Raw genomic sequence first — 14,366 nt, forward strand, 5'->3', positions numbered from 1 at the left:
TGGGGACTGTACTGTCAGAAATGGGAAATGGCAGATCCCATTTGCCAGTGAGCTGGAACATACATCATTGCTGAGTCCTGAGCTACTGCTAGAGACAATTACACTGAAAACCAGCAGTGGGGAAGCACTGGTATCTGCAGCAAGGATGGGAGCTAAGCTACACGTATGATGGACTAAGAAGGATTCACTTATCTATGCCATAAGGAAAAGCAGGATCATGTCAGGAACACTTTCGTCTAGAAGGAAAAGAAGCAGTTGACATAAGGAGGTAAAACTAGTGATGCAGGAGTGGCTAAAGAGGTGAGTGGAGTTTGTGAAGTGTTTAAATGCTAAGCTATGTCACACTGACAAGGAACAGAATTGCCTCAGAGCAGGGGGAAATGTCTTTTCTCCACATTTTCCCTCAGCAAAAAACCCTTATGGATCTCTGATTTATATCCAGGAATGTAAATTTAGAGTGCTTTTGCTTAAAAAACTTCCCTACCACTTTCAACCCTGTGGTTTATTCTCTATAATTTCTAGAATGCTTTCATTCCATATTCTGCCTTCGTCTTCCCCACCATTAAGTGTGAATCTCAGATGGGATTTTTAAATAGCTTGTCTCTCTTGCAGAATTGCTATTTCACTTTGTGGTTTGGTACATTTTCTGTACTTCCATCCCTCCCTTTCTATGGCAGGCAGACTGCCTGTTCCTGTAAAAACCTAACAAGTTTGTTTAGTTCAGATTTCAGCTATTTGCTTTCTTTCCAATTTGCGAGTTGACCACCTGAGACTCTGCATGCTCAGCTGAGGTTTCCTGCTCCTCTGCCATTCCAAAAGCTGGTGAAAACCTAAACATGGAGAAGTGCTTAGACAATGAAAGAGGCCTCTTGTACCCAATGTTAGGGGAAGAGGAAAAATAAACATGGCTAAATATTCTGGCTTTACCACAGGGCAGGACTGATAAAATACTTTCCATTCTCCTGAAAGGACAGACTGAGACACAAGGTTAAAGTTATTGAGGATTTGTCCCTTAGCACCCTGAAATCACAGAACAATTCCTGCACTCCAAGTCACAGAGCACTTAAGAAATGTAAACAGCATGACAAACACCCACTGAGCTTGCAAAGGTGGAAATAATTCTCAGAGCAAGTACACAGTTGCATAGAGAGCAAAGTAAAAACGAACTAATGTCTAAATAGTGGTTTATGCACAGTGGAGCTCCAGAGATGTAAGTGCAATCCCCAGAGATTCTCTAGGTCAGTTCTCCAGTTCTGTTCAGGTCACAGTTCTACTGTGCCCCTACAAGTGTCCACACTTCTGCTCCTCCTCTTGATCCTTTGTCTGGCTTCTTCAAATTTATCACCCTCGAGGGAATCCAGCTTGTTCAGGTGTATTTGGTCTAAATTTAAATGAAGTTTATTGTATCCTCTGGTGCCCATGGATATAGTAGCAGATACAGTAGTAGGGATGGGAAGGCTTAAAGGGAGCCATAAGTCTCTCTCCCCCCATAAAAACTGTCCTTTTGTGTTTCACACACAAATATATGATTGATTCCTTATATAATGGGCAACTACAGTGGCTTGTATATAAAATACCCAATTCCTGCAAACTGTTCTGTAAGTGCCACACAGAGCAGTGTCACTGGCTCACTTATAACCAGAAGGGCAAGTCAGATTTTGCATGATCAGTGCACAAAAATACCAAGAAAGACCTCTCAGAACTTTAACTTCAAATTTACAGAATAAAAAAAAATAGTCTACTCTTATTATTTTACTTGCCTACGTGCTTTTTTTTTTGTTCTTCTGCTTTGCCAGTCCCCTAGAATATCATACTATCATATCATATAATAAAAGTCTTGAGTTTCTGATAAGACTGGTTATAATTTGAGAAGGTCAAGATGTCCTTTTTTTTTACTGAATATGTTCACTTAAGTTAAAACTAGATTATACAATCTACTTGAAACACAAAGGCACACAGTCCCTTCCAAAGAACTGAATTGCTTTATGCCTGCAAAGTTTTTTGCACGTCATCTTTTTTTTGTTTTCACCTCATAGAAACATCTAATTAAAAAGTCACTGAGTTACAATTTTAAAAAATTCGAGAGAATAAAACAAACCCAAAAAAATTTAGTCACCCAGTCTTTCCTATTTATTTTTTCCAAACTGGACAGAAAATGAAGGGCTTGCATTTTAGCTCAATCAAAAAATCAATTATTTGAACAGCTTCAAATACTTATTCTTTGCTCTTGCAATAGTGCATGACATTCAGTTAAGAGATTAGTGTAGCATTCAGCTACAAAATATAATGCTGATTCAGATTCTAATGCCTCAAAATGAGAAACTTTTTTTTTTTTAGATGGAAAACAACATGTAAGTACAGGACAGCAGCAATCTAAATAGTGTCTCTGATTCTGCCTGGAACCATATTAGAATTAGTATAATACGAAAGCTATCGAGAATCCCAAATACAGAGGTTCTGAGTATAATCCCACTGCTGTGAATAGATTGTATCAGCTGAAAAATATGTCAAAATCAGTTTAAGATCTCTAATTTTATAGAGATCTCCAATTCTATTCACATTACTTATATTTCACTTTCCCTCTTGGAAAGTGTTTGCATATAATGATGATTAAAGACTTAGCTATATGTGGATCTGTATCAATATGTACAGAGATAGATACAATTTACACCAACACAAAGCTGTACATATATTTGGATGAATGTGTCGATTCTCACTTCTGAGCTCAAAGAGAAAATGATGAATGTTAATAAATATTAATGCCAACAGAGCAGCCTGAAAGCTGCTCTGAGCTCTCATTTCTTTCGAGCCTGTTTCCAGCTACTGTGTCTCTCTGAGTTCTGAGCTACAGCAGCTCTTGCCTCCCATCTAGTGTCCAGAGAACCCACTGCCAGACACAGCCTCCAGCTTCCCCTGCTCTTCCAGGGGACTCAGCATTTCTGCAGAAGGCAGCTGATCCACAATGCTTACATTTGTTCCAGAAATTAAATTAAATTAACCTAAATTACAATGCAATAACCCCTGGCAGCCCAAGCCTGAAGCACTGCACTCCAAGAGCTACACCGCATGGAGAGGGGTAACACCACTCTTTGTGGTGCTGCCTGGTAGGACAAGATTCCCCCAAGTTCCCCCCTCAGGTACTTACTAGGAGACACTGAATGGGATTTCCTCTCAGATCCGTGTGCGGAGCCTGCAACAAACTCCAGTCTCTCCCTTTGTTGTAGGTGATGAAAGTTTTCACTTGGTTGTCAATCTTCTTGTTAGCCAAGAACATTCCCTTTATCCCTGCTACCTAGGAAAAATTGACATGGCTGAAAAATAGATCAAGTCCATGCAGGTTCTGTGCATGTCCCTTTTTCTCTGTCAAACCCACCAGGGCTGTGATGGCTCTGTCAGTGTGGTCAGTGTCAGGGCCAGAATTGCCAATGTACATCAAAGGCAAGCTGGGGTGCTGGGGAAAAGATAAAGCCATCACAGGTGCAAAGATGACAAATGGGAAAGAAATATTGTATTTCAGAATCATCATGGGAACATGGCAAGATGTCAGTGGCATTATCTGTAAAGTGACAACCTCTCAACTGTGTAGGCATCCTTCCCCCTGAAAGATGAAACGTGTACAGGCAATTATTTTTCTCTTGCACAGCAGCAGCAGGAAACAGCAGCAATTTTGCCCTTGTGAAGAAAACAGCAACACACACACAAAAACTTGCTGTTCAATGTTCTCATCCAGCCTTCTTCAGACATTTCATCTAAGGATCTCAATGTGTTTCATAATTATCAGTGTTTCAACAGGGTAACTTGGGGCACAGAGGTATTTTTCTTATGGTTTTGTGTTTTGAGGAAACCAAAGCACTGGTGACTCAAGCAAGGCCACACAGAATGCTAGTTACAGAGCTGGCAATGAGGTCTTTATCCTTTTCCCTTTTTCCCGGTGTTTTACCCAACAGTTTAAATCCACAGACCTGCAGGAGGATTTTGTGGAGACATGATGCTAACAGACTCACGTTGGAACCAAGCCTAAAAGTATCTCAGTGAGGAGGAAAAAAAAAGTGAACCTCAAACCACAACTCACACTGCAGAATGTTCCCATCTTCTCAGCACACTGAAAATCAATAGCCCAATAGCTGCTGCAGCTTGCGAATGAATTTGTTAGGCTGTCATTCTGCAATCTGAGTGCCGCAATAAAAAGGGAAGTGAAATCAGGAGAAGGAGGGGGAAAGTGAGAAACTTTTTGGTTTCCAGCAAGTCTGTTCAGTCATCCACCTCACCTCTGCTTATGATGTAGAATTAGCAGAGATAATCATTCATTAAGAGTTTTTATTCACAGAGATTAAATGACATGGCATAGCAAAGAGCTACACAGCAGATTCAGAGCTTTTTCCAGCTCAACCCATTTAATTATGTGGCTGGATTTGGGTGCTACAGCTACCAGTGAACAGAACCTTATTGCACTTTTAATCACGTGCTGTGAGACTACTTGTGCACAGTGCTTTGGTACAGCACAGTGATGTACTTAGTCATTCAAACAGCACCTTCCTGAATTTCATCTGAAGTTCATAAAGACTTTGACATGGCTTGCTATAAAGGGCAATAGTCTTTAAATTACACTTAACTAATTCATTGTTGATATAAGCAGAAAAAAGATAACCTTTTCAATTTCCCATCTGGATTGTTTGATCCCACCCAAGTAAGCATTAAGGATTTTTTTGTTGTAGTAGAAAGGCACGCTGAAAAGACAATGGTACTCCTGTCTCACAGTGATATTGCATGAATAGACAGGGATGGAAAAATAACATAGTTCTGCCTTTACTACCAGGGGCTAGAGCCTATAGCTGCAGTTGTACTTCGCTTTGTTGCTGTCCCAAAATTGTTCTATTATATAGTCCCTGTGAAACGCTGGCCATAAATGATTAAAGAGCACTTTATATATCAGGCAATAAAACTGTTCTGAAATCCTGATTTTTTTTTCTTTTTATGATTCTAGTCATGGGCTGGGACTCAGAATACTTTCATGAGGAAGCAAAGCTATTCTGTCAGTCTTGGACAGCTTTATCTTAAAAGAAGGCTGCACACACATGCTTGTGTACTCTCAGAAGAGACAGACCAATTGCTTATACACAACCCTGACACACACAGGGAGCTGTTCAGCCCTGCTGCTCACACAATCATCACAGAGAAAGACCCAGGCAAGCACATGCATGACCACCAGTGGTCAGAGAGGAAAGCTCCCACACAGGAGCTGCAGAATCCTCACCACCCTGAATGCATTGTGTGCAGATACTAAAGCTGCTCTACAGCTTCAGAAAGATCCATACAAGACACTTGAACACACAACTCTAGAGACATTTTTCACTCCCCATCACCACCTTCATACATCAAACATACTTCTCAGACAACATACATGCTGCTAGAAAAAAGTAAGTTCCAGAGTGATAGGCATATACCATAGCTATAGACACACCTCCTCACAGTCTGTTATCACTTCAGTCATGGATTGTCACAGGCAGGACTGTCTTGCTGTGGACCCTTCCAACACAGCCATATCACATCACTGGGCAGACACAGGAACTAGAAAGGGCACTTAGACACAGTGGTAAGTGATTTAGCTTTCCCCTCACTTTAGGAGATGGTCAATAAGACAATCTTTTTGTGAACTCAAGGAGATACCATGAAAAAATTTTTATTTTCTCTATGTACCCAGTGCAATTCCCTGCTTAGCAGCATTGAGCAGATTTATCCTTGATTTAGAATCCATTTAGGAATACACAAATACACAAACGTGTTCACTGCAATGCAACCAGAAGAATTTACTTCTAACACCAGACAGACAGACACCTGCACATTAAACAGGCCTTTCTCTGGCATGTTCTCTAATGATCATGCTTTTTTAAGTATACTGCTGCCACCAAAGGACTCGTTTAGCTATCTCTCCACCTACTTTTAATTTATCTATGGCTTCTTTTCCTTCTCTTGCCTTCCTCTCCATTTTCCCCTAGACCACTGTAACAATCTGACTCAGAGAACCATGCTGGCTGGCTCTCTCTTCTCTTCCAGCAAGAACATCAAACTGAAAGGAAGGTTTGTGCCAGGTTCCATGTCAGCCAATATTCCTTCTATCTAGACAATCAGTAGATACGATGCTGTAAGTCTGATTCCATCACTTTCAGTCCAGGTTACTGTGTGGTGTCAGACAAATAAACTAAACAAAAGATTTTCTTTACCCCCTGGGACGTAGGACACCTTTACATAATGCAGTAAAGCTGCTTCCCCAGCTGACAGTAATAAGAGGCAACGGTTTTTCCATGAGCTGCCAGCACTGTGGAGAGATTAATGGTAAAAAATGTCCAAATGACTGAAATGGCAGTGCCCATCCTCCTCCAGTCCATCTGCACAGATGTATAACTCTGGATAACTCAGCATAACTCTTGGGCTCTCTGGACAATTCAGTGTGGTTCTCAAGCAGAACGCAGCTGAAGGAAAACTGCAGAGCAGAGCTAATACTGGGACAGTGACAGGGAAATATGGGAAGCATCTTCAAAGGTACTCAGACCTACTTGATAACCTTTATTCTAAATGGTCAGAAAATACCCTGGAGGAGCCCTGAAAACAAAACCTGACCCTCAGGACAACAGCTGAGGATTGAATTTCTCCTCAGCTGAGTGCTTGCCGCCAGAGAGAAAATAGGCAGCAGAGCAAGAGATGGACAAGGGCACACTAGAAGTCTGATTTTAGGATTGGTTGTCATAGGAGACAATGCAAATTGGGCTTTTTATGGTGAGCTTAAGCAGAGCACACTTGTTCAGAGGAAGGCTCAGGGTAAAGAGGGCATCCAAGTGAGGTACGAGAGTTTCCATGCTCACAGGATAGCCCAAGAGGGAATTCCTATAATGGCTTAAGTTCCCAGAACAGTCCAAGCTGAGAAAGGTGACAAGGACAGCTGAAAACTGCAGACTCTCCTTAACTTCTAAAACAAGAGATTAGATTGCCAGAAACACAACAAAGTTGGAGAATGATACTATTGAGACTGTTGGGAGCTTTCAGAGCCATAGAGCCAACACGGGTCCAAGCAGGATTTTGGCTGACAAACAGAGTTCCTCTTAGCAACTGAATGAACTATTCCACCACTTTTTCCTATGCATCAAAGAGCCATGAGCTGTTCCTCACCTGAGAACCTACTGGTGAATACAGCAGTAAATTGTAAAAGGGTAAAACCCTGTGTTTAGTCATTTGTTGGCTCTGCTGTTCACAGGCATTTTACGAGACTGATGTGCAAGGAGGAAACAGTACTGGCATCACATGAGCTCCTGAGATAGCAATGAGATGTTTGGAGTTATGACATACCTCATAGAGGTCAATCATCACATTCCCCTCCAGCCCTTGACTACTCTTGACGTTTTCCAAGGCCAGGGTGAAGTAGACCCCTCGGGTGTCGGAGATGTACAGATTGTACGTGTCGTTCTGGTTCCACTCTTGCACAGCTGCAAACACCTGATTCTCATCTGTGCTGATAACATGCATGTCCTGGGGAAAGAAAAGAGAGGCAGCTTACTCGAGAGAGCTCCGTGCTGTCATTTCCAATGGCACCAAAGGAACTGGGGAGGAGCAAGGGATATATTTAGGCTGGAGTTTAATCAGGAACTCAGCAGACAATACTGCTGCATTTTACTATTGTATTGTCTATGGCCACTGTAAGCAGGTAATTCCATCCAGAAATATTTTACACCAGCTCTCTTCTGCCAGTTTTCAAAGCAGTAATTAACTGATGAGGTGTTAATTGAACATTTACATTGGCACTACAGCATTATACAGCAGCACTTTGACTCCCCTTACCAACACCTTCATTTTAGTGAACATTTTGTCTGGGGAATAGAGAGGATTGTTTATTTGTTGGAGGTTTTTTTTCCATACAGCATCTGAGTGATTCCACTCATGAGTATGGAATCACAGATATTAAAAATGTAGGGGTTTAAAAAAAAAAAGATCATCTGAAACATCTGCTTCTTGCCCAGCATTCAGAAGCCAAATATGCTCAGGACCTGATACAAGTAGGAACTAATAAGGGAACATCTGCTGTTACCTACTGTTTCTAATGACAATGTGGGTTGGAGCCACTGGACCTGGACCTCTATACTAAACAGATATCTCAAGAAATAAAACAGAAAAAAAATAACCCTAATCCTCACTAGATATAAAGAACAGAAATGTAGTTAGATCACTAGCATTATGAGTGAGGTTTTGTTTTACTCTGTTCCTTCTCTGTTACAGCAAGCAGGAAACAATGAAAAGATTGCAAAAGTGAAGAAAAAACAGGAACTATTGAATCTCATCCCATCTTTCAATGGCTGGAGAAATTATTACCCATTTTATTTTATTTTCCATTACAATGGAAAAAGCCACCGAGAGAGAGATTGTTATAATGAAATTCCCAGGCTCTATCTGCCCAGCACAGGCACCCTGAGTTCTTTGGTGCTATAAAAATCTGTGGAGGTAGGAAAAGAAATGAAGATTTCTTAGCACCAGGTGATTCCCAGAAGAGTCAGCTGCTCAGTCTGTTTTGGGCAGATATCCCAAAGTTATTCTGCTTCCATGAATCTCAGCCAGGACTTTCTATATGCAAAACTGAGAACTTTATCAGAAAATATACTCTTTGCAAGCTGATGCTATTTCTCCCTTCTGCTAATAATAGTCTCTGAAAATTCAGTGTCTGGTGGCTTTTTAGTGCCGATTAATACTTCCGGATGAAGCCTTGTAATGTAAAAATAAAAAAGCTATATAATGAAGAAATTTGCTCTATAAATTTGAAAGTGGATTCACCATGGATTTAAGATTCAAAACAGTTTCTTGTTCATCCAGATCCAGATCTGAATACAGAGTGGATGAACATGCACTTGATTTACTTTCTTACTGAAAAGTAAAGATTTTCTTCTTGGAGAAAATCATGTCCCAGAAGATGGGATCATTTTGTGAAGGAACAGATTGGCTTAATTCCTGAGGCAATAGGAAAAGTAATGTAAGTCCCACTGAGTCCTAATTTTGGCTGTGAACAGACATCCCCTCTCAGCTCCAGCTGTGCCAGTAGGAGTTACAGCCACAGCTGTTTGTCTGTGGCTCCTCATCTCAGACTGTCACCCTGGTTCAATCTGCTGGTAGATCTGCATCAGCAGGTGTTCCCAGTGTGCTTCAGGCAACATTTGCTAGCACAGCTCCAATCTCAAGTGTTAATTTCTGCATATGGGCACACATGGGCAGGCCTCTCCATTTAAACATAGATGGAAGTTATAAGTAAAGCTCATTTTTAGTAGTGAATGTACTTTTTCACTACCTTACCATTTCATTCAATAGTTTTGTAAAAACTGGGAGAGAGGGATAAAAAGATACCTTGATCAACACCAGAGAAGACTAAAGGCAATTTCACAAATGCTGAAGAAGCAAACGATTTATTCACTAGATACTTCCTGTATTTGATCAGAGCATGCTGTAAGATGGAAGTCTAAAGAAGATTCCAGTAAGCCTGAAGGAATTTAAGCCTAGGAAAGCAGAGACTGAGACTGAATTGTCATAATATATGTAATGCAGAAAATAAAAATATATAGCATTACGACTGTGTGCCTTTGGGGATAAATTAACTTTTCCTCTTAATATGGCCTTCTTCAACAGATTCAGCAATGATGCACAGCTTTGATGGAAAAGGATTAGTATATGGGCATGAAACAGTTCTTGGAACAGCATCAGGAATTCATTTCCACATCAGGAAAATTCAAATTAATCAGCATATCATATTATTTTATTTTTTTTTTCAGGGTGGGGATTAATTTCTTTGGGGGGGATAGGAATAATACAAAAAGACAGCTTTGATCTTGATATAGCACAAGCTCCTTACAGAGATGGAAGAGGGCAGGAATGTAAAGCAAGGCACCTTTCTCCAACAGCAATCACCTTCAGGGGCTCCACTTGCATTTCTCTACTGAAAGCCTGATTTTTTCTCTCTCTGTTCCAGAACATACTGGAAGTACATTAATATGCAGTTCTACTTTCTGTCCCTTTTGCCTTTTCAAAGACAGAAGTAGCATGAGTTTGATCAGGTGTCTCCTCAAACAACTAAAAGCCAAGGCTTTCTCAATTACTAAACAATTGCCCTTTTTGCATTTGGTCAGGGAACATTTTTCCCTGGCAAATTAAGTAGCAGTAGGGATGTGTAATGCCTGTTTTATTCTGCCAGCTCAGTTGGTCAGAGCATGGGGCTAACAGCAAGTTTGTGGGATCAATCTCCCACAAAATATGGACCACTCACTCAAGAGTTGGAGTTGATGATCCTTGTGGGTCCCTTCCAGCTCAGAATATTCTATGAAATATCTGTGAAGATGCTGGCTCTTGCCTTTGCCTTCTGTGAAATTGCTGAGGCTGACAGCTCTTTTAAGGTCTGTATTTAAGGATCTTATTTATTTATTTTTGTTATTGCTTCTTCCATCAGGATATGCATCCTGAGGTTGAAAGGAGGTGATGAATTTAAAGAGAGGTACCATATGCACCCATCCCATCACTATTTGACCCAATACCAGTTAAGACAGGTCTTTTTAAAGCAGAAATTGCTTGACCTGCTTCAGTACTCTCAAATGTGCCCAGTGCATTGATCTAAACTGGAGTAAATGCACCCTGTGTACATTTAAGGTGATTATCATGAGTGACATTACAGTGTGTGACAAAGCCCACATTGTGGTGCTGTGGTACAGAACAGGCAGCATCAACCCACAGACCAACATCACTGCAACAATTACCAGGTCTCCATAAAGACTATTTACAGGGTTAACACAACCTGTATGCACATATGCACACATCTGCTTGAATGGAACAGAGTTTCAAGTTTATTTAGGCTTTTAATCAAAGTAGCTACAAGGCTGTCAATGTCAACAAGAATAATATTTTAGTTTGATTTGCTGTAGGCCATCCTGCCTGAGCAGCAGCATCACCTGCCAAGGCTGCCTGCTGTCACATGCCTCCAGCCAGGAAGAGTGACACACAGAGACAAAAAGCTCAATATTTCCATCTTCAATTACAGAAGTCACTTAGTACTGCTTACCATATTTGGCCCCTCTTTCTTAGCTGAAGGAGATAAAAGAGAATTTGGGCACAAAGGAAGCTGTATGTTCCAATTCCTTGAGTAATAGAACTCTCTGTGCATTTTTCATTAAAGTGACTATTTTGCTTTGATAGCAGCCACCTAGACAGCCACAGCTCTGCTGTAGCTCCTTCCAAGCCAAATGCAGCTCTTCAGACTTTGAAGATATTCTGAGATCATGACAAAGCATCTTTCTTTGGGTCAAATAACATGAATATATTGCTCCAACTCCTGTTCTCTGGAACACATTGTAATTTAATTCTAGCACATTTTCCCTGGCTCTCCAGTTATCTCTTTGAGACGGTGGACAAAAAATCAGTGTGGGCTAAAGGAAACAATAACTTTAAAGCAAACAGTGTTTCTACAGATGGTCTGAATTGGCTGTAAATAACAACTTTTTTTTTGGCTTTTACAATAACCATCCTAAAATGCAATTCTGTTGCTAAGGGCTCTTTCAAATAATACCTATTTAAATCTGATCTGAATTTACAGAGTAATTTCTCTTCCTTGGGCAGGAAGTTTCAAAGCAACCTATCTTAAAATGTGACTGAAAATTTTGAGTCAGACCACAAGTCTCCTGTGTCAGAACTAAGACCCCTGGTGTGGTCCCCACTCTCCTGCAAGTTTCCAGTGCTGTGAGCAGGAGCAAAGGCTCCAGCAGCAGAGTAGGGAAGGTGAGGCACCAAAGGGCTGGGTTTGAGCTGCAGTCTGTTTATATGAACCCAACCAATCCACTACAAACAGGCCTGATGGATTGAGGAATCAAAGACAGCCAGTTGTGAAATTAGCCAAGTTATCCCTTTGAACAGTTCCACCTACAAAATCTGACTTTGCACTTTCCTTTTTCCCTTTTGACAATCCCTGCTTAGTTTCTGGGAATGCATTTGTCTTCTGATGTTAGACCTCACAGAGAATTCGTAAGACCATCTGATACCTTTCAGCTTCAATCTCATTTAAGACAGGCTACATCAAGAATGAAAAGGCCAGAAAAAAGTCCTCTGTGTTTGTTAAGAACCCATTAGGACCCCAGCTGCAAATTGGTGGTTTCTTCAAAATGGAGCTAACATTTTATATAAGTCTTTCAGAAAATTTAGCTTCAGAAGGCAGAAATACCCTTTCAAGCTCCAATGCTAATTCACCATTGTTAATTATGCCAGAGACAGAGCAGGCACACAAAGACATCTTTCTGCTTGGTTCCCATTAAAATCTACTAATGAGGTAAAGCACAAAAAGCAACCCATACAAGACAGCAAGAGGAGATGGGAATTTTAAGATTAAAAAAAAAAAAAAAAAAGAATCCCCTCCATAACTTAATTAATTAACCAGAAAGAAATGGTAATTGACATGGCCTGTGGGATCTGCCTACAATTCATGCTCATGTCCTTGACTAGCCAAAGTGCTGACTTCTGGTTTTAGTCCTTTCTTGCTTGCAAACGTTCTGTTCAAGAAGAATGCTGTTTTCACTCACTGCATGTCATCTTGCAGTTACTTGTGTCAGACTCAAGACCTCCTGTGCAATCAAAATATCTGTAGGCTCACACGGGCATTCCAGCAGCAGCAACCTACCTTGGGCAAGGAGTATTTTGGCAGCTTCATCTGTGCAAATGGGCTCCTCCTATAAGAAACGTAATAATGTGGTCTTCCTCCTGATGTCAGCTATGAGATAAGCAGGAAAGTTATTGTCAGGTTTTTCTTAATTTTTTTTTTTTATCAGAAAGAATATCAAACAAGAGCTGTTAAGAGAAATACCACAGTGTGGTGGCAATGGCTTAAACTGCAGCGCTGTTACAGCTGAGGAATAAACATTGATCCAGCTGACAGTGGCTGAAAAAGAAAACAAGAGGAATCCCATTTTCAGCAAAGAGAGACAAAGGCTAGAATCTCATGTAAAAACTCGACTTCAGTGGGGCCATTTTGTCACCTCCTGATACCACAGCTCTCCTGTGCCTTACCAGAACTCTCTCTGTTCTTTGCTATCTGCAGAGCTGCCCTGTTGATTAGATCAGATTGGCTGACATGAGGCTGGATTTCTATTTCTGCTTCCAGCTTTGGTTCCTGTGTGGCCCTGGACAAGCCATCACAGGTATCTGCTATGAGATCAGCTAAATATTCACAGGTATGGAGGGCTGGAGAAGCTTGGTCGATTTGGCATTTTTGTGAATCTGGCCATATTTAAGCACATAAATACTGATGGCAGACCTTGAAAATGCTGGGTTAGAGCAATGTGAGGTATCATTTTCTACACCCTATTAAAGGAGGGAAAAAGAAAGAAAAAAACCTCTCAATTTTATCTGTCTTCCGGTGCTGCTGAAGTATAATCAATGTTTGTAAAGTACTTTGAAATCCTTGGATGAAAGATACTGAAAAACAAATATGCCAAGGGATTCTCCATGCAGAACTTTGCTTTAATTGCTTGATATCTGAGCTTATCAAGACTTTTCTTTAGTAGTAAGTGTTTTAAAATGCACTGCAGTAGTTTAAAATGCAAGATACACAGAGGCCAGGTTCATACCTGATTGAGTAAAATAAGCACGATTTCTCATTCTAAAGCTCTTCAACTTTCTATTTTTTTTTTAAGGGAACTGGGCAAAAGTTAGGGGAAGGAAGGCCAGAAATATTTTTTAATGAGAGAGTGTGAGTTTGTAAATAAAACAAGTTTAGTAGGAAAATAAACTCCCATTCCTTTATCCTGGTTCTTTTAAGTCTAGTAATTCATTCCAAATGGCTTAGCTGCAGAAAAGCCAGATGGAGATCAAGGAAGGAAGGGAGGGAAGGCTAGAAGGAGGGTGTTCTTCTATTCCTCCAAGCATACACAGCCTGGCACAGGATTATTCCTCCTTTGAAGAACAGAAGGGAAAACACCAGATCCAGCATCAGCCAGGACAGCTAAAGAGAAATACTCCACTCCTGTGTCAGTCGAGCCACAAACACACAGCCATTCTGGAATGAGAGAGTGTGGCTAAACAGTGACGCATGCCCCTGTTTTCCCTGCCACATAAACACTTCCTTTTTGCCTCAGACACACGAGGCACAGAAGCTGTTCTGAAGCGTATGTCCCAGATTTATTTGTAGATTATTTAGACTGGTGTTTAAGACTCAGTTCATTAACTGAAGCCAATTAGCCATCAACTAACCCAATGTAAAATATCAATCCTCTCCCCTACACTCACAAGCATGCTAAAATAGAAACTGTCTGGAAGCCCAGTTTAGTGCAAATGATCTCCAGTTCACCTCCACGTTCCCTACAATT

At 40.8% G+C, this 14,366-nt stretch overlaps 1 protein-coding gene across 3 annotated transcripts in view; it reads right to left on the reverse strand.

Moving 5' to 3' along the window:
* LOC102104334 (VPS10 domain-containing receptor SorCS1) overlaps window positions 1-14,366 on the reverse strand; it is a 261,124-nt gene that overhangs the window by 53,256 nt on the left and 193,502 nt on the right. For all 3 annotated transcript variants that reach the window (XM_005520882.3, XM_088059513.1, XM_088059512.1), the window contains 3 exons: window positions 12,683-12,772; window positions 7,342-7,521; window positions 3,146-3,292 (listed from right to left, as the gene is read on the reverse strand). In XM_005520882.3, the coding sequence (XP_005520939.2) occupies window positions 3,146-3,292; window positions 7,342-7,521; window positions 12,683-12,772 (417 nt within the window). The remainder of the gene's footprint in view (window positions 1-3,145; window positions 3,293-7,341; window positions 7,522-12,682; window positions 12,773-14,366) is intronic.

This window comes from Pseudopodoces humilis, chromosome 9 (genome assembly GCF_049639895.1).
Source record: "Pseudopodoces humilis isolate 2021_Gansu_Grassland_sample_001 chromosome 9, ASM4963989v1, whole genome shotgun sequence".
Taxonomy (NCBI): Eukaryota; Metazoa; Chordata; class Aves; order Passeriformes; family Paridae; genus Pseudopodoces; species Pseudopodoces humilis.